Genomic DNA, 19,546 nt, shown 5'->3' with positions numbered 1-19,546 from the left:
TTAATATGAGTCATTAACTTTTCTGTTTTTGAAAAACATTGGATGTTTTGGTTTTAATGATTTCAAATACCCGACCAGTTATTAATGTACATGTCATATTTCATATTGCAAAACATTCCTCTGATGTTACCCACACATGTTCACAGTGTGTATGTTTTATATCTTTTTCATTTTTTGTTTTCTAGTGTGAATTTAATGGCATGTATGCAGACATTGAGCCTAATAGCCAAACAAAGACCAAGGTTCATGAGCCAGGTTGTACAGGCTCTTGAGGCTCTCCACGGTATGAGTTGTTTTAAGTTTTTACACTTTCTATGATGTTTGAGGCCTTTTATGTTGAGTACTATTACACCCTCACAGCTGAACAAAAGAACAGTTGTATTCAGTTATCTTTCAATAATTACAAATATTTGAAATTGTAATAACTGAGTGAAATATAAAATTCAAATTCCAGAAGGTTTCTCATGCTGAGATGCTTCACCCATTTGATAACTGAGCAATAAACACAGCATAGATGCTGAAAAATGCTGCACTAAGAAACTGATCTATGAATTTGTTACAAAGAATAAGATATGAAGAACAAAAAATGCAGAACTTCTCTATTTATTTCTGCATCATCTAAACATGACACTTTAATTTTGGTCATGTATTAGGTGTCATGTTTTTGAAGTGGAAAAAATGATATATTTATTATTTACTAATATTTTATTGTTAGTAATTATTTTTATTTTGGGATGAAATGAAAAATTATTAATGCATTGTCCTTAAAATATTCTTATTGTGTACTTTTGTAATGATTTTTTTTCAGCTAACCTACCTCCAACTTTAGCAAAATCACAAGTTAGCAGTGTTAGAAAACACCTCAAGGTATGTGAAATATATCTGCTAGATAATGAACCATTTAAACTAGGTTAATACAAACCAGTTTTTTATGTTAAGTACTACCAATTGTATAAAGTTTATGAACATAATAACAGCAAACGTTTTGGAGTAAGACGACCAGAAATATTTTCTTTACTGTGTATTATGTTGTATGCCTCTTTTTGTCAAGAATGGGGTTTATTTAAATCAAATGTTTTTGATTGTTCATAAGACATAAAAGTTTATGCTTTATATATATATATATATATATAGCTTTCTGATACTTATGCAACATAATGCAGTTGGATTATTTTAAAAATATGAGCTTTTATATTACCTGTAAGTGCTGTTCAAAGAAATTTTTCATTACTTGTTTCGCTATTTTAATATCAGGTATTTTTCTTTTAGCTTCAGTTATTAACTCTTTTAAAGCATCCTGCCTCATTTGATTATCACCCTCAAATCAGCACATTACTTACAGACTTGGGAGCAACTCAACAAGAGGTTAGTGTTTAACCCTTCAAGCATGGATTGGTCATTTTACATGGGCTTGGAAAATGTGACAATTTTATATTAGAACTTTGAATTTACTTAGTGCATTTTCATAAAATTAAACATGCTTTTAGCAAACATTACAAGTCTATTGTGCACAGAATCAGAATTTTTAATTGAATATTTATAGTAATAATCTGCAAATATCTGAAGCCTTTGCTGAGTCAACCTGAATGCTTGGTGATTCTTATGCAAAGTATAAAAATATTTCTTTTCATCTTACAGTTTTCATATTTGATTTGTGTAATATCTTTATGATTCTAAATAAATGTTAGAAGTGTTTTTAATATAAAAAATTGTCTTTTATCTGTTATTTTCTCTTCTCTTACACTAACCAGCTAAATCATCAACATGAATTATTTGTTGCTATACCTTTGGTTTCATTATTTTTAGAATTTCAACTATCTGCATTTTCTCTTATATTTTAACTTGATAGTTTTACTGCCTGACTTGCATTCTTTCCTTCTTTCTTTCTCTCTTTGTGTGTGTGTGTGTGCGCACCTGAAGAGCAACACCTCACAATAGCAGGTTTCCATACCCTTATTGAAAGCTTTGGACTCTTTATTTATTTTTTGTCACTCTGTGTTCACAGAAATATTAGCTTATTTTTCAAATATGCATTTTAAAACATAAAATATACATAAATTATTAAACATAAAGCCCAATAACAACTATAATTCAACTGGTTTTCTAACTAAGCTATTTAAGCTAAAAAAATCATCAAATTGTTTGAGTATTAATAAACATACCAATGTGTAACAAATCAAATCGTTTTCTAGTTGAACACCTTTTGGTGCCAGTTTAAAAAGGATTGTTGATAACATGAAAGTGAAACTAAGCTTTTTCTTTTGGTTGTAAATGTGTTAGATAGTTGCATGTTGTTTTAAAAGCTGCCTTGAAAGTAAAGGATATTTGGGTGGGTTGTCTGTTGTGAATTTATTGTACTGTTTATAGTAGATTGTGCTTAAAATAAGTCAGACAGTGTAGTTGCTATGATATTGAAGTTATACAAACTGAAATATTGAGAATTTTTTAAAATTAGGAAAATAAAACTAATTAGATGATTTAGAAATATGAATAATAATTATACTGACACATGTTAACCTTTCAGTATGGTAAGGTCGAAGTGCTAGTCATAACCAGTTACAGAGTTATATTCAAAACTTAAACTACTTAAATAATTTATGATGACGAGAAACCAACTTAAGTGAAAATGTATCTCAAGACTGCTGGTATGCGTATTAAAACTTCTATTAAAATAAAGTAGAGAACAACATTTCAACCTCCTTAATTCATTTTCAAGTTAATCTGAAGGTGACCTAAGAAGGTCAAAACGTTGTTCTATTTTATTTTAATAAATGTTTTAATATTCATACCAGCCATCTTGAGATACACACTTAAATAACTATTATCAATGTGTATAAATAAACTTGGCATCAAAATGTAGTTATTAAATCAAATATTGTTATACAAGTTTTAATTTCTTGAAAGAAATATTTCATTAAATTATCAGTTTTTTCTAGTGTGAGGGTCATTATATTTGTTCTGTCTTCTCCCATTCTCAAATATATTTACCACTACTCTTTAAAATATAGAATTTAGCATAAATTCCCATTATAATACAAATATTACTAAGGCTAAGTCTAATTTGTGTATAACCATCAAGTTTTGTTTACAGTCATAAATTAAAAAATCAGATCCACTTGACATGCTCATCTGTCACATCCTTTCTTTTGCAGATTATTAGTAATTCTCTTCACTGTCATGTATAACCAATAGAAAGGCAATGTCTTAATCTGTCAAATGACATATAATGCTATGTTGTTTCTAGTATAGAGTATTGTCAATGTTATCTTCAGTTTGAAAGTTCATTACATGTTGTTCAGATCAAATAGTTAACAGATGTTTTGATTTTGCTTTAGAATACTAATTAAATTATAATGTTGTTGTTTTTGCATATTATTAATTAATGTTTTTAACTGCAAAAAATTTAATGTAGTAGTTAAATATATCAGTTATATATAAAAAACACAAACTTGTAATTCTTTGGCAACCAACAGCAAGAAATCAGAAAGGTCAAACATAAGTACTATATTTCTTGTTTGTCATATGTATTTTTAATTTTTGTTACAAAAGTAACTAAAATATAAAAATTAGAAACTTACTAGGTTAACTTAGTTGAGATAATGAAAAATAGTAATAATTCTTCATGAGGTATTAATGTGAGTAACTTTTGCATATGAAATTCAATAGGTGATGTGGTCTACACATTCAGTGAGTTTTACAACTTATGGGATTATTAGTTAGACACAGTTCAAAGGCCAATAAAATAATAAGATAAGTAGAAACAAATGTAGACTGTTGTGATCCTTAAGCTATTTAGGATGAACACATGTAAGTTCATGTTATAATCTACCGTTATTCTCGATAGAAAAAAGGTAATTTGCATAACCTCACATTTTTATGGTGGTTAAAAGGTTGGTCACATCGACAAGAGTCCATAGAGAAAATATAAAGTTTTGCTGAAAAAAAAAGGTTTGATATTTATTCAGGAACTTTTAAAGGTTAGAAAAATGAAATTTCAAAATTTTCAGAGGAAGAGAAGTATTTTTTATAACATGAAAATCACTGTGTACTCAGAACATCAACACTTTGACTCCATATATTCACATCACTGTGTACTCAGAACATCAACACTTTGACTCCATATATTCACATCACTGTGTACTCAGAACATCAACACTTTGACTCCATGTATTCACATCACTGTGTACTCAGAACATCAACACTTTGACTCCATATATTCACATCACTGTGTACTCAGAACAGTCAACACTTTGACTCCATATATTCAATCACTGTGTACTCAGAACATCAACACTTTGACTCCATATATTCACATCACTGTGTACTCAGAACATCAACACTTTGACTCCATATATAACATGAAAATCACTGTGTACTCAGAACATCAACACTTTGACTCCATATATAACATGAAAATCACTGTATACTCAGAACATCAACACTTTGACTCCATATATAACATGAAAATCACTGTGTACTCAGAACAGTCAACACTTTGACTCCATATATAACATGAAAATCACTGTGTACTCAGAACAGTCAACACTTTGACTCCATATATTCACAGACAAATCTTTTCTAAAAGTGGTCGATTTAAAAAAAAAAAGCTTTTTTTGTGAATATACATTTACCACGATAAAAGTTATAGTATGAAAACTGATGGTTATTTTATAGATATAAAGCTGTTGAAATTCTCTGACTGCATGTGGAAAGAGTTAATGAAAAAAGTTCTTTAATTAAATTTTGAAAGTAATTCTTTAAAACTGTATAAATTTCATTACATGCAGAAGAGCCAGGCTCCTGTTTAGAGGATTAAGCAGATTTGGTGTATTTTTTTCATTATGGAATTTTAATTGTATAAATTTCTTGCATATAAACACAGTTCCAGTATATTATTACATTTTCCCCCTTTTTCAGTTACTCTGTGTTTTCTGAGAACGTGTTGCATCAAAGATTAACAGTACAGAAAATACTGGTATATTAACATTTCTACAAGTGAATATATTTTCTTTGTTTTAGATCACAAAGAATATGCCAGGAGCAGAGGAACTTGGAAAAAGGCAGAGAAGAGATCAAGATGATGATGGAGAGCAACAAAGTTACAAGAAAATGAAAATTGTAATGAGTGTAGTTTCAACAATATGTAATTGTAATGAGCGTAGTTTCCCCAACATGTAATTGTAATGAGCGTAGTTTCCCCAACATGTAATTGTAATGAGCGTAGTTTCCACAACATGTAATTGTAATGAGTGTAGTTTCAACAATGTGTAATTGTAATGAGCATGTTTTCCACAATACGTAATTTACATATAAATAATCATTTCTTTTCAGCGGATATCATAGATGGTACATATCAGTAATTTATCCACACATGTGGGCTTCTGAATTTTTTGGCCTAGCATGGCCAGGTAGTTAGGGTGGTCGACTCATAACCTAAGGGTTACGGGATTGAATCCTCATCACGCCAAACATGCTTGTTTCAGCCATGAGAATATTATGTATATTACAGCAATCAAACTGCATTGAAATAGAAATAAATATATCTAGTAACATTTTGAGCAACTTTTCTTTATCAGCTTTATATGAAAAAAAAAATCACCTGATGGCTCAGCAATAAGATTGAGGGATTTTAATTCTAAAAATTGGAGTTTTTGATCCTTGAGATGGGCACAACTCAAATAGTTCTTTGCAGTTAAATACATAAGCTGGCCAACAAATGTGTACTTCTAATTCATGTCATCAAGAGTATAAAAACTGACAAAACAAAGCTTGATATAAAATTAAAATGATTAGGATAAAGAAAATGTTTACCACAGACTTAAAATTACATACAATTTGAATACACTATTGATTAATAATAGGAAAACTATGAAAATAACCATGTAATTTTTATGTTTTGTTATGGAACATGAAGAATAATTATTATAACCTATAAGAAGGAAGGCCTTCTGTTACTTATTTAGATTAGAGGTAAGTTAAAATGTAACCATTATTTCACCATATGTTTAGGTTTGATCTGAAAAATATCCCTTGTATTTCCAAAAACAGCTCTATACATGGAATATTGTAAAATATAAATTGTGTTATAATTTTCACTTGTATGGGTGTTATAGGAAGAAGAAAAAGAGGAGGAAGAGGATGAGGAGGAGGAAGATGAGGAAGAAGAAAAACCATTAAGGATTTCAAAAGCAGCTACCAACACTGCTATTGATATAACAGCAGAGGATTTAGTATCTCGTCTTGTTTCTGTTAACGTAACAGATTTAGTATTGATTAGCATGGTGAGTATTCTTAAGCAGTTAGGAAAAAATGTTAGTTGACTGTGCTTGGGAAACGAAGTTCATGTAAAAGCTGATTAATACTGCTGTATTCACAGCCAGATGATGTTTAAAATGTATTTAAAACATGGATAATATTTGAACATCATGCATTACTGAGAAACAAGATTCTGTTCTGAACTCCTCTCTGGCTAATGCTGTTATGAAAAGTTCACATTTTGAAGGTTCTTGGATATGGGATAAACAGTATTTCAAACTTCTCTTTTGATACTTTTTGGTAACATTTTATTCATTATGTTAAGAGATAGTCTTCATTGACTTGTTTCATCACAAATGTTTTCTTGGCACACAAGTGTGAATTTCTATGCTTTCAGTATTATTTTATCAATGCATAATCAAAATTATTCTGATAATTTACCTTGTCTAATTTCATTATTTAACCAACAGCTGTCACTGCCAGATACCATGCCAGCCCATTTCCAAGCTTCTTACACTCCCATTTCAGTCGCAGGTACTGAAGGCCAAATCAAACATCTTGCTCGACTTATCAGTACACAGATGACTGCAGCAGGAATTGGAAAAGGTGTTGAAGAGATGATGTTAAGTGTAACTGTGAGTAACCAAGAAATGTTTATTTATGAACTAAATTTGTTAAGAAGGTGTGAGATTACATTCTTTTAAAAACAGTGAACAGATTTTTCTGTGATGTTTAAATAAGTACAGTATTTTATTAAAAAAACACTTGAGAAAGATATGATCATTACTGAAAGACTTTTAAAATAGGTGGCATACTTATAGTTGAAAGAGTGGTAACATAATCTCGTTTTTAGGAGCCTGAAGAAGATGATGATGGAGGAACATCTCCTAAACATAACATTGCCACTTTAGTAGGTATGATATTTATTTGAAAATCAATTTTGATATCTAAGCATAAATAAAAAGTTCCAGTTTTTGAAACTTTAAAGATCCTTTGAAACTAAAAAAAAATATGCAAGAATAAAAATCAGGTCCATTTATGTAAACACACTTTCATATAAATCAGTGTTAATGCATTGACTGATTGGTACATAAAACTAATTGAAAAAAAATATTAAATATTATTCTATTAACTTGGAAATGAGATTATAAATTTCTTAGTATAAACACTTTCATTTCTGGCATCTTTTTCTACATATGTTACGAGGTTTTAGTGAGTTACATTAAAATTGACCTGCATTGTATAAAGTTATAGTAGAGAAAATAACAGATAAAATATAAAGTTTTACTTTAAAAAAAAAAGTTTGAAATTTATTTAGGAAATTTTAGAGATTATGCAAGTGAAATTTCATATTTTTGAGATTAAGAGAATTATTCTTAATCTTAACATGAAAATTACTTTGGACTCAGAGCAGTCAATACTTTGACTCCATGTATTCATGGAGAAATTTTTAGTGAAAATATTCATTAAATTCAGATGTTTTTCATCAAAAAATAACTTTATGATTACTGAAAGCTTGCAGAGTTTCATGAAGATACACGAAACATATTAGAAGTTGTCATATGGAAATTATAAAGGTCAATTTGAGAGTCACAGACTTGGTCAATTTGACCGAGCCTGTAGTGAAATAGTAAACACTTTACTAGATAGTCATTTGAGTCTACTGGACACTTACATCAACCCAGTGTTCAGTGTTAAGTAAAGTTTAAATGAAGTATAACTTTTCATGAAGTACCTTTTTATTTTGTGTACTTTAATTACATTTTAAGATAACCTCAGTATTCTTAATTCTATCATTTCAAAGTTTTCTACAATATTAAATGAGCTGGTCATTTTATACATTTGATTTTTTACAAGTGACTTAATTTTATAGTATTTTGTTTTGTAAAATTGCATGTACATTATAGCCGCCTTTATATTTTGCTCTGTAGGTGGACGGCGAATTTTAAAGAAAAAAAACAAAACCCCACTTACTCTTCTTCCTACAGGAACTCAGGTAGTAAACTAAGGTTAAAAGTTAAGAAAATATTTAACAATTATTTAATTTCCCATGTAGATTTAATATTTTTTGTAAGAACTCTACATTTAAAATTGCTTAAAATTTGCTTAAACCTTTTTCATTTTTAAGTTTAAATTTCAAAATGTTTTGACATGCAAATTTTGGTATGAAGTATAGTAAATTTTTATCATAAAAATATGGTTTCCATAATCCTCTGATTTACAGTATTTGTCATCAAGTTTCTTTATATTTAGCATGAATAAACTTTGTAGGTAATATTTTCATTACGATAAGTAAAGGTTTAATTGAAGGTAGCTTATTTATAAAGGAAAATGTTTTTATAGTCAAAAGGTGCAAGACGTCTGAAACAGTTAAATCTGGCAGAAATCACTAAGCCTTTATCTCAGGAACAGAAGGAAAACATGGCCGTATCTGCTTTTGGTCGAATTATAGATGCTGAAAGTAAGAATTTTTTGTTTCAATAAATGATAGAATTGGGTTTTTAAAAATGCATCTGGGTTGTTATCACAAGAAGAGATTTTTAAAGAAAATTTTCATTTCAAAACATAAAACATACCATCTTCTGACACAAAAGATATTTCTTGATCTCTGAGGTTTCCACTCTTTGCTTGTCTACGCATTATGAATGCTTGCTCCAGGCTTTTATACCCTTCTTAAATGCTTTAAGGGAATTCAAATTTTTAAATTTCCTTGTCAACTTCAAAGCACCCTCTGTCTAGTGACTGCATATAAGCACTTTGTTATGATAATGTAACCACTTTTTCGCAACAAAGCATTAGGCACAAGTTTCTATCAACAGGAGTGTTGTGCTTATATATTATTTATGCTCCAAATTTGAATGCAGTTGGCATTTCTACTGTTTATTTTATAATTATACATTTTTAATAATGATAAGAATAATACTTAAAGAAAAAATTATTAATGGGTATTAATTCTGAATTAATGTTTCCACTACAGAGATCAACCAGACGTCTTCTTTTCCACCTATGATAGCAAGTGTTTGTCAATAATGAAGCGAGGTGTGACTCTCAGTTAAGGCTGTACATCATATGATCCATAGCAAGATGGAGACATGCAGACCAAAGGTGTCTCTCAGAGGCGTTCTGAGGCAGCTTTTGCAAATTACCCAGGAATGACTGGTGAGAATTTCAACTCACTTTAACCTTGACAGAGGATCCTTTTGAGCAGTCACTACCAGCATCTTTTCTTCAGTTGGTTAATAGCATTTTGGGGATCTCTCCTATTAGGTTTGATTCTACTCCTTTAGCTTCTATCTGGTTTTTCCTCCTCCTAATAATATTGCTGTTCATGCTGGGTCTTTTGCAGCTCAGGTATATGATGGGATAGCATAACCTCTACATTCATCGTATTAGCATACTTTGGCTTATCACCAATGGATCATACTGTCTCATTACTCAGGAGCAAAATCATCAATTGCAAATAATGGTTGGATTGAAGTGACACTACTATTGGAGTACTCATTCTATCATCTCATCCTAAGATCCATCTGTTCACAGATGCATCTTTTCAAGAATGGGGAGTTTATCTTCAAGGTCAGGAGTTCAAAGGCGTTTGAACAGAATAGGAGTTGTATCAACGTTTTCAAACTTCTTGCAGTTCCTTGGGCAATGTTTCATTGTCATGATGTGTTCCAACAACTTCACAATTGTATCTCAGATTTTTCATCAAGGAGGCACACATTCTGAAGCCTTTTTTTTTTGGTACCTTGGATATTTCCTCTTGCGCTCATTCCCATTATATCAGTCTTCTAGCTTGTCATGTTTCAGGAATGATGAATTTAATTATGGGTCACTTTTCTCAACCTAACTATAATGGATGCTGTACCACAAGACTTTTTGCACTAGATTTGCTCTTGCTTTGAGTCTCCAATGACCAATGTCTTTGCTAATCATTGGAATTCTCAACTGCAGTTGTTTTGGTCTTCAACACCTCATCCTCAAGCATTAGAAGTAGATGCATTCATACAGGATTGGACAGATTTACATCTGTATTTCTTTCCTCAGATTCAGTTGTTGCCCCAGGTTCTGACTATGGCTCATTCTACTCTCTGTGGAGCTCTCCTGGTTGCACCTTATTAGCCAACTCAGTGTTCCCACTTTTTCAGTATCTGCAGAAATGTCCATCTCTACCTCTTCCACTTTGGAATTCTTTGTTGCAATGACTTTGATCACACATTCTTCACTCATGTATTCAGAAGCTCAATCTTAGTGCCGAGAAGTTATGTGGTCCTTTGCCAGGCATAAGAGTTTAACTTCTAAGGTTTCTCTGTATTTAACTGAATCTCTCTTTAGGCCAACCAGGATCATTTGTCAACAGAAATGGAATATTTATTGTCAGTGGTATACACAAAGGAAGTTAAACCCTCTTCATCCAAAAGTGTCTATCTTATCCTGCTTTCTAAATTGTATATTTGAAAAGGGGCTTATTTCATTTACAGTGGCTTTAAATGAGGCATCCTCATCCACCATTTTTAAGCCTTTTAACTATTAGCAGATTTTGAATCCCTAGTTCTATTAGGTCTGTTTAAATCCTTTTGCATTATTCTGTTCTGATGACCCTTTCAGTTACTGAATCTAGATTTTGCACTTGTTTTACATGCATTAGTAATCCTCTGTTTCAGCCCGTAGCTTTATGTTCTCTGTTTTACCTCTTTCTTAAATTTTATTTTTGTTGGCTTGTGGACGTCAGTGGTCAGAGTTGTTTATAGTCCGTATGTATAGGACTCTATCATTCCACATTTGTCCAGTTCTACCCTGTTAGGTCTTTTCTTCCTGAGACTCTGACAACCAGAGAAGGGGAAAGATCCTTTTCATCAATCCATTTGCCAGCTAGTTCACACCTTTATGACTGATCCAATCCTTATTGTTTGCTATGTCCTTTCAAGGCCATTAAGTGTAATGTTTCATACTAACTCACTTTGAAGTATTAGGAACCAATTCATTTGAATCCTTCTATTTCCTGTGACCTATCTCTTACTTCCCTCACAAGGTGGCTGCCCAAGTTAATTTACATGGTCTATAATGGATTATTTGTACAAGAGAGGAATCTTTTTTGTGTCACATCTCGCCAGATTTGTCATATCTTTATGTCATTAGCTGCCCAGTTCAATTGTCCTTTGGAAGACATTATGCAGAGTGGTATGTGGACTACTACTAATACTTTCCTATCTCATTCCTTATATTATCTGATCTGTATCTTCCTATGAGGGTTTTAGATTACCCCTATAACTATTTTTACCATATCAGTTATACTATTTTCCTTAATCATATACTCTTATTTTCAGAGTCCATTTATTTTTCACTGGATCCCACTCTGTGGTGAGTATTATCTAGATGGGTATACTTTCTCTTCTCAGTTCTACACTAGCAACCACTTTCACAATAACTAATACAAGTTGCAACAAATTCTGTCAAAATGGGGTGTGTTCCATCAGACCCTCTAGGTGGATACTGGATGGTATCATTTTACTGTTGACTGCCACTCATTGACAGTCAGGAATAAATCTAAAGGGGATCCTGCTCATGCCTGCCAACTTTCAGGTTGAAGAAACTTGTCATTGGTTTGCCTTTAAAAATGAATGGAACTTGGTTCACCTATTGCACAGTTTCCAGAGAACTGTTCTTCATCTCTCCCCAATGCATATTTACTCCCAAAGACTCTTCTAGTGTAGCTCAGGAATTCTTACCACTCCTAGTTTCCAGTTGCTGGGATCACAGACAGAGGTTTTTTCCTTCAAGGTATTAGAGTGTGTTCCTCCACCCTTGGAAGTTTGGAATCCTACTAGTGTCCATGTATGTTGTTCCTCAGATGTCAGTAGGAGTGGCATCAACCTCCATATGAACCTACTCATAATTCTGGCTCAGATTTGACACTAAAGTTATGCATGGCCCTTCTCTTTGGTCAGTATTGTTTTAGTCTGTTGGTCATGGGAGGTGGTTGGTTCACTGTCTCCTCATAATTCCAAATTTGAAGTGGTTCCATCCTAGGTTCTTGGTGGAGCTTAGGTTCCACATCCTCTCCATAATTCCAGGGACAAGTGGAACACTCCTTTTCCACTTGGTTTGGGAGTGAGGATGAATGTTTATAATTCCAGTCTGGATGAGTTCTGTTCTTTTGATTGAATGTGGCATATGTTATTTCATCATTCTTAGCCTGGCATGTTGTCTTTTGGATTTCTTCAGGAAGAGGAGAAAGTTTGTCCACTTAGATGCTGCTTACTTTTTCATCATGGTTTTGGTGATATGAAACACATCACTCTGACTCCAGGTTGGGATCCAATCACACTATATATATATATATATATCTATAAATAACATTGTAATCCAGTATCCCTAGCCACCAACCTGGGATACAGGTACCATAATCCTTAATTCCAACCTGAGTTGTTGAACCTCAGCTATCTGGTTGGGGCTGGGATATATTGATCATCACTCATTCTATTACACTTCTAATGTAGAAACTAGGTGAAGAGCATACTTGTTCTGGATGTAGTATGATTCCCCCACTCTTGTGCTAATTTTTTCTTGGTACTCTCCTGTTCTTTACAGATGCTCTCTGTGTGAATCATGCCTGCACCAGCCTCTCCACTTTGTCAGTGTGGAATCCTAGCCATAGTGTCAATGGATGGTATTTTTTGAAGTTAACATTTTCCTAAAATGAAAATGTATTTCTACTAATATTTACCTCTTTTGACACTCTCCTGCCCTACCCCCCTCCCAAAAGCTGGTTTACATGTCAAAAAAGTGATTATATTAGCAGGATGAGGTGCTTATTTAGAGTGCCTAGATAGAGGGTGAATTGGAGTTGGTGGAGAAATTTGCAGTTTAGAGTTTGCTTGAGGTATTTGAGTGGGGTATAACAAACTGGAGCAAATATTCTCAATGTCTAGATGAGCAGAGAGTGGAAACCCTGGAGATTGAAATATAGCTATAATATCAGGGGAGGTAAGTATTATTGGAAATATTTCATTTTAGGAAAATGTTAACCTCTTTATAACTTTTAGCAAGATGGAGTGGTTCTAACTCATTTACCAGTAAATTCAACCAAGCTATAGGAAATGTGTAATGTATGGATAGACAAAAAGCCATGAAAAATATTAAAGTTTTATTGGTATGAAACTCAATATAATATTTTAGCTATAAGTGAAATCTTTGTATGCATTATTAAAATTCTAGCAATGTCATATTTGAGATGAGTTTTTTGTAAATATGTAAAGTAGCTGTTTTCTTATTTCTTTATTTTAAAGTGCATAATATTTTGTGCAGCTGAACTTTTGTTCTGTTAGCATTATGCAAGTTACCTTTATAGACTGTAGAATTAGAAATAGAATGCAAAGTATATATATGTAAAATAAAAAATGAAAAAATATACCATTTAAATGGTATCATCAATATTGTTTAATCAATCACATTAAAGAAAGAACAGAATATGACTCACAAAACAAAAACTAGTTTGCTCCATATACTATTAATTTTTCGTTTAAAAGATTAACACTATTATATGCCAAAGTTTTTGTTATCCTTCTTATCAGTATATGCCACCTAAGTAACTCAGAAGAAAGCCTCAGGGCTTCTAACATTAAAATGTGTGTTTTGATTTTTTTAGTAGGTGGAATACAAATATCCTATTATACATAGCTTTGTGCTTAGCAACAACAAAGATAACATGTAGTGGTCAGTGAGAGCCAATTTAATGACTTTAACAATGTGACAAAGCTTAACATATGTTTTAAATTACTGTGAGTTATGGAGTACTGTTTAAGTATGATCAGCTAGCACAGGGGTTCCCAACCTTTTGGCACTCGCAACATGAAAATTTAATTGATGAAATAAAATTAATGTTATCCCAAGCTACTTCTGACAAGGCTACGCGACTCCCCTGCCAAGGCTTTGCAACCCCTTGGGGGGTCGCGACCCTCTGGTTGGGAACCCCTGAGCTAGCAGGATGTTGGATAGTACTGCAGAAAACTACTGCTTTTGGAAATAAATATTGTAAATAACAACAAAATAGTTTAATGAATAGCAAAAAATACAATATTCTAATAAAAATAACCAGGTTAAATACAACAAAAATGAGCTATGAAACACACTGTGAGCTGTTTCTGAAAATTAAAAACCAATCTGACTGTAAATAAACCTTATACACATGGTTTATTTAAACGGCACACAATGGGAAGTCATATGTGAAAGTTAAACCCAAAGAACTAACTGAAAATTATAAGTGATAATAAGATAAAAAAATATAACAATAAATCTTAAAGAAATAACTGTGATAACTGATATAATTAACTGAAAATACTGTAAACTAAACTAATAATGAAATTTTTACACTGTATAAGGAAATATTTCCTTTTAGCATGAATTATTTGCTGTGATTAGTTGAGAGTGCATCATACAGTTTGAAACATTTTTCAGTGTTGCCTTGAAATCTGTTGTAATTAATTACAAAAATGTTACTCAGTTGTCAACACCATTGCATTGTGTAGCAGAACATTTCAAATAGCAGATTTTTGAAGCACAGTGAAAACTGGTTCACTAAGGCTCAAGTACAAACAAATTACTCAGATTTATAAAATGAATGTAGTTTTATCTTTGGACATAAGATTTCATTTGACTCATGAATGAAAAGCTGCAGAGGTATTAGGCAGCAAAACCTTGCAGATGACAGTTTTTTTCCTGCAGAGTGAAAACCAGCTGATTCATTTAAGCCTTATTTATGAACACTGTCAAAAGTTTTGTCAGTATTCTAGGCAAATTTTGTGCTGAGGTTATACAGTTATATTATTGATATGATCATGGGCTGCTATATTTATAAAATTAATTAATTACTGATTCTTAAAATGAGATCAAAGTATTCTATAAAACCCCATACTTTTTAAGATTTACATGTAGGTTAAATATGCTATGTGACAATACTAATTGATCAGATTTTAGTAAAATTAAAACAAAAGAGGGGAAGTAGAACAAAACAGTTTTGACTGGTGATTTTTGGCAACAGATAATTTGTTGCTCTTGTAACCAGTCAATAATTATTCACTGTTGTATTGAGAGCTTCAACTGACAGAAGATACAACTGGTAAAGGTGTTCAATAAACCAAGGCTATTCATTATTACTGTTAAACTCTAAAAATGAAAATGTGTACATGATAGATTTGAAAGTGTTGTGATAAACTGTAAAGTTTTTAATTCTATTTCAATCAGTAGCAAGAAAACTGTTGAAATTATTATAAAAGTGAGCAAATATGGAGTTAGGAAAGTGATAGGAAAAAAAACCTTGTACTCAAAATCTTGTGAAGTTGAACAAATTCTATGTGGTAAGCTGTGAGTTGTAAATATTGCAACATAATTTATTTGGAAGATTTATATTTAGAAATGGAAACTTCATAACTTCAAAATTAAAAGTGTCTGTCTTGAATGCTTTATTGAAAATGCTCATGTATGGTTCCAGTTGATTTGTTTTACTTGTAGTTTAATAATTTTTTTTCCCAGTTTAGTTATTCTAATATTAATCATAAGAAATGATCTTTATAGTGATATGTCTTTCAGGTATTGAATTCAAAATTTTAAGGAAAAACATTTATTTAAGTTTATTGTTTCTGTTATTTTTTTAGATGAGACTGCTAATTTGCTTTAGATCTCTAGCTAGATTTTTAAATAATTTGAAATACACTTATGTTTATTTTGATCTAGTAAGTAAATGTGATAAAACTTTGAACAGAAAGTGCTAGTAAAAGTCAATCAGGTTACTGCTAATTTTTTACTCAGAATGATTTATTATGAATGAAAATATTGTTCTGTAAGTGTTACGTACCTCTTTTTAATGGGACTTCATACTGCTCCTTCAATTTTGAACCATATTTTATCTGATTGATGCAGTTAAAAAGGAAATTATTTTGAAAATTTAGTAAGTATTAATTTGTAGTTCAACTTTATTGCATGTTGAGTAGCATCCATCTAGTTAATGAATTAACATAACACTTCATAATTTAATCCTTTGTACAGTAGTTACATTCAGTTATTTAAAAATTCCTTAATGGAAATGTAAGTTTGGATACAACATTTACTAACTTACCAGGATGTAAAATGTAGATGAAGATGAGTAAGGGTGTTTGTTTCAATGTAACATTGTTTTATAACATTTATTTATTTTTTTACAGGAAATGCAGCTGAAGGAGGTGTTAGTCAGGTAAATTTTTGAATTTTTATATAATTTGTTTTCAGATTTTCTGAACTATAAAAGATAAATTTCTGTTTTAACCCTCTGTCCATGAGCATCTTTTACTGCATATATCTCAAGATTTTTAGTGAATTACATTCAAAATTTAATGAAATTGCTTTTTGTTATACCATTTAGTATAGCATAAAATCATTTAATAATCCATACTTCAATAGCACAATTTTTAATTTATTAATTTTATAAGTCAATATTTTAAAAAATCCTAAATTTCACCTAGTGTGAGAGTTGTGACATTTGTCCTCTAGGCACCTCCTCTTCTCTAATTTATATACTACCCCTTGAAAAAGTACTACATTTAACATAAATTACTCATTTTAATGTTGTATTCACTCAGGCAAAGCATAATTTTTATAGTCTTCAATTTTGTTTGGTAACAGAGCTACAAAATAGAAAATTATATTCTTCTTGCCACATCCTCTCTTTTTAGGATGTGTAAATTGTATCTCTTACATTTAATACTATATTATTTATAACCGATAGAAAGCCAAGGTTTTAATCTATCAAGTGACATATTATATTACATTGTTTTTTGTACATATAATTGTCAAATTAACTGAACAATTGACAAACACTTGACAATTCAAACTTCATTCCCACAGGGAAAACATAGACTAGTTTGAATGAATTTGTAACAGCTTTTGTCATATAGTTAGAAAGTCTGCTTTTCACATATTAATATGCTATATTCTCTGGTGTATTATTTAATTAAATAGAAATTATTCAGTGCAGTAATACCATTAGTATAAAAAAGCAAGCTTAAGTGTCACCAAAAGTTGACAGCAAAAACAGAATAGGCCCGTTTAGGTACCTTATTTCTTCTTTTTCATGTGTGTTTTTTATTTATTATTATAAAAGTAACTATAATATAAAAATATGTCTTTATGTTAATTAAGGTTAAATTAAGAAATAATAATAATAATAAAAAATTTCATGAGGCAAACATACAAGTAGCTTGGAATAGCTCGTGTATAACATAATGTAATTGTCTAACATGCTGAATGTACCTAAAGTGAAATACAACTTATAATGGCATGAATAATAGTTAGGCACCATTCAAAAGGCAATAGAATAATAAAATTTATCCATGAATTAATGTATTACGAATTTAAGCTGCTTAGCATAAACAAAGTTACTTTCATGTTACAATTTGAAATCATTCTAGAAAGAATGAGGTTTGTTTGTTTTTCTTGGTGATTAGGGTGTCAGTCAAATTGACCAACCTTGTATACAGTTAAGGTAGAGAGAACACAGATAATATATAAAGACTGAAATGTATTCAGAAGGTTTCAGAGATTATTCAAATGAAATTTGAGATTAAGAAAAGTATTTTTAATATTAACATGAAAGTCATTTCACACTTAGACTAGTTAGAGGAAACTCAATATATTCAGACATAAATCTTTTGTAGAAGTATTTCATTGTTAAAACTGATTTTTTGTATATGAGACTTTCTAATTTTTACTGAAAGTCTGTCAAACTTTGTGAAAATACACATACTGTAATAAAATATAGTAGTATCAAAACTATAATAAGTACAATGTGGCCAAGAGGTTGGTCAGTTTGACCAGGCTTTTGTTGAGAGATTTAAGAGTCGCAATTTTCATCACCTCAGAATTATCCACTATTTATGTAAACAAGTGGTCTTTTTGTGTTTTTTCATGTACTTATCTGTTATTCTAAATAATATTTTAGATTTGGTTTTCTTTAGAAGGATTGCAAAATTAGATATTATCATTATTGAATTAATTTTTTTGGGAAAAAAATCAGTTAAAGACTATATTATTTTAAACTAGAAAAAACATTGATTCATCATATGATAAATGTAAAAAAAATATATTAATGTTAACATAGGTTCGCAGAAGAGTATTAGCCAGCTTAGCAACACAATTCCGGGGAAAAATAGCTGAAAGTAAGCCAGTTTTATTCTGTTTGTTATAGTTTTTCTGTATTTCTCTGTTGTTGGATCATGAAGTAGTCTTCATAACAGTATAACTTTAAAAACTATGTGTAGAATTTTATTTTCATGCAGTTTTCTGTTGTTAAAAATTGTTTCCTGTTGCACTCTCTCTTTCATTCAAAGTAAAGTTAAATTTTTAAATGGTTTTTACAAACAAAATAAGGTTTTACATTTCAATCATTTATACACATCTAATTAGTAAGTATGTATTTGAACTGAATAGTAAACTTAGTGTGAGAAGAAAACTTCTAAATGTCAAGTCTAGCTTAACTACAGAAGGAGATTCTTTTATCTAATGACTTGTCTAAACATTTCTTAGTTTGCTGTAGTCCAATATATACACTGCTGGCCAAAATCTTAAGGCCAATAAACATAAAGAAAAAATATGCATTTTGCGTTGTTAGACACAACCACTTATTTGAGTAGAGCTTCGAAAGATTAAAATAAGAAAAAGGAAAATACAAATAAAAAACATTTTTAGCATTTAATAGGGAAAATGTGAACACTATGAAATTAGCCTAAATACTAGCTGGTCAAAAGTTTAAGACCATACTGAAACGAAGCGTTAATCAGTAAACACGTAACGAAAGTTAGTCATTTGTTTTCAAGCATTAGCATTGTCAATATCTCCCACTGACATCTCCTGTGCTACATTGGGTAAAAACATAGCAAAGACTAAAAAATTGACAGAGTTTGAACGTGGCAGAATTGTCGAGCTACAAAAGCAAGGTCTCTCTTAATGTGCCATCACTGGTGAGCTTGGGCGTAGTAAAGCTGCTGTTGCAAATTGCTTAAAAGACCCTGAGGAATATGGAACAAGAATTTCAAGTGGTCGGCCCAAGAGAATTTCGCCGGAGGATTCGACGGGTTGTCCAACAAGACACCAGCCGATCATCGAACCAGATTAAGGGCCTTATGGACACAGAATAAAGTTCAAGAACAATAAGATGACATCTGCAAGAGAAAGGCTTTGAAAACCGTAAATGTCTTCATAGGCCACGCCTCCTTCCACACCACGAAACAGCTTGGTTAAACTTTGCTGAGAAGTACCAAACATG

The 19,546-nt window shown here is 31.2% G+C and overlaps 1 protein-coding gene across 5 annotated transcripts in view; it reads left to right on the top strand.

Annotated features, from left to right (window-relative positions):
• The window catches only part of Sym (symplekin scaffold protein), a 76,889-nt gene that overhangs the window by 25,735 nt on the left and 31,608 nt on the right, over positions 1-19,546 (top strand). For all 5 annotated transcript variants that reach the window (XM_076456591.1, XM_076456587.1, XM_076456588.1 and 2 more), the window contains exons 9-19: positions 186-283; positions 809-867; positions 1,270-1,365; positions 5,020-5,118; positions 6,114-6,281; positions 6,726-6,890; positions 7,109-7,169; positions 8,187-8,251; positions 8,599-8,716; positions 16,452-16,480; positions 18,383-18,440. In XM_076456591.1, coding sequence (XP_076312706.1) covers positions 186-283; positions 809-867; positions 1,270-1,365; positions 5,020-5,118; positions 6,114-6,281; positions 6,726-6,890; positions 7,109-7,169; positions 8,187-8,251; positions 8,599-8,716; positions 16,452-16,480; positions 18,383-18,440 — 1,016 coding nt within the window. The remainder of the gene's footprint in view (positions 1-185; positions 284-808; positions 868-1,269; positions 1,366-5,019; positions 5,119-6,113; positions 6,282-6,725; positions 6,891-7,108; positions 7,170-8,186; positions 8,252-8,598; positions 8,717-16,451; positions 16,481-18,382; positions 18,441-19,546) is intronic.

This window comes from Tachypleus tridentatus, chromosome 9, assembly GCF_004210375.1.
Source record: "Tachypleus tridentatus isolate NWPU-2018 chromosome 9, ASM421037v1, whole genome shotgun sequence".
Taxonomy (NCBI): Eukaryota; Metazoa; Arthropoda; class Merostomata; order Xiphosura; family Limulidae; genus Tachypleus; species Tachypleus tridentatus.
The sequence above is the reverse complement of the archived record's forward strand: the minus strand, read 5'-3'. Positions and strand labels throughout refer to the sequence as shown.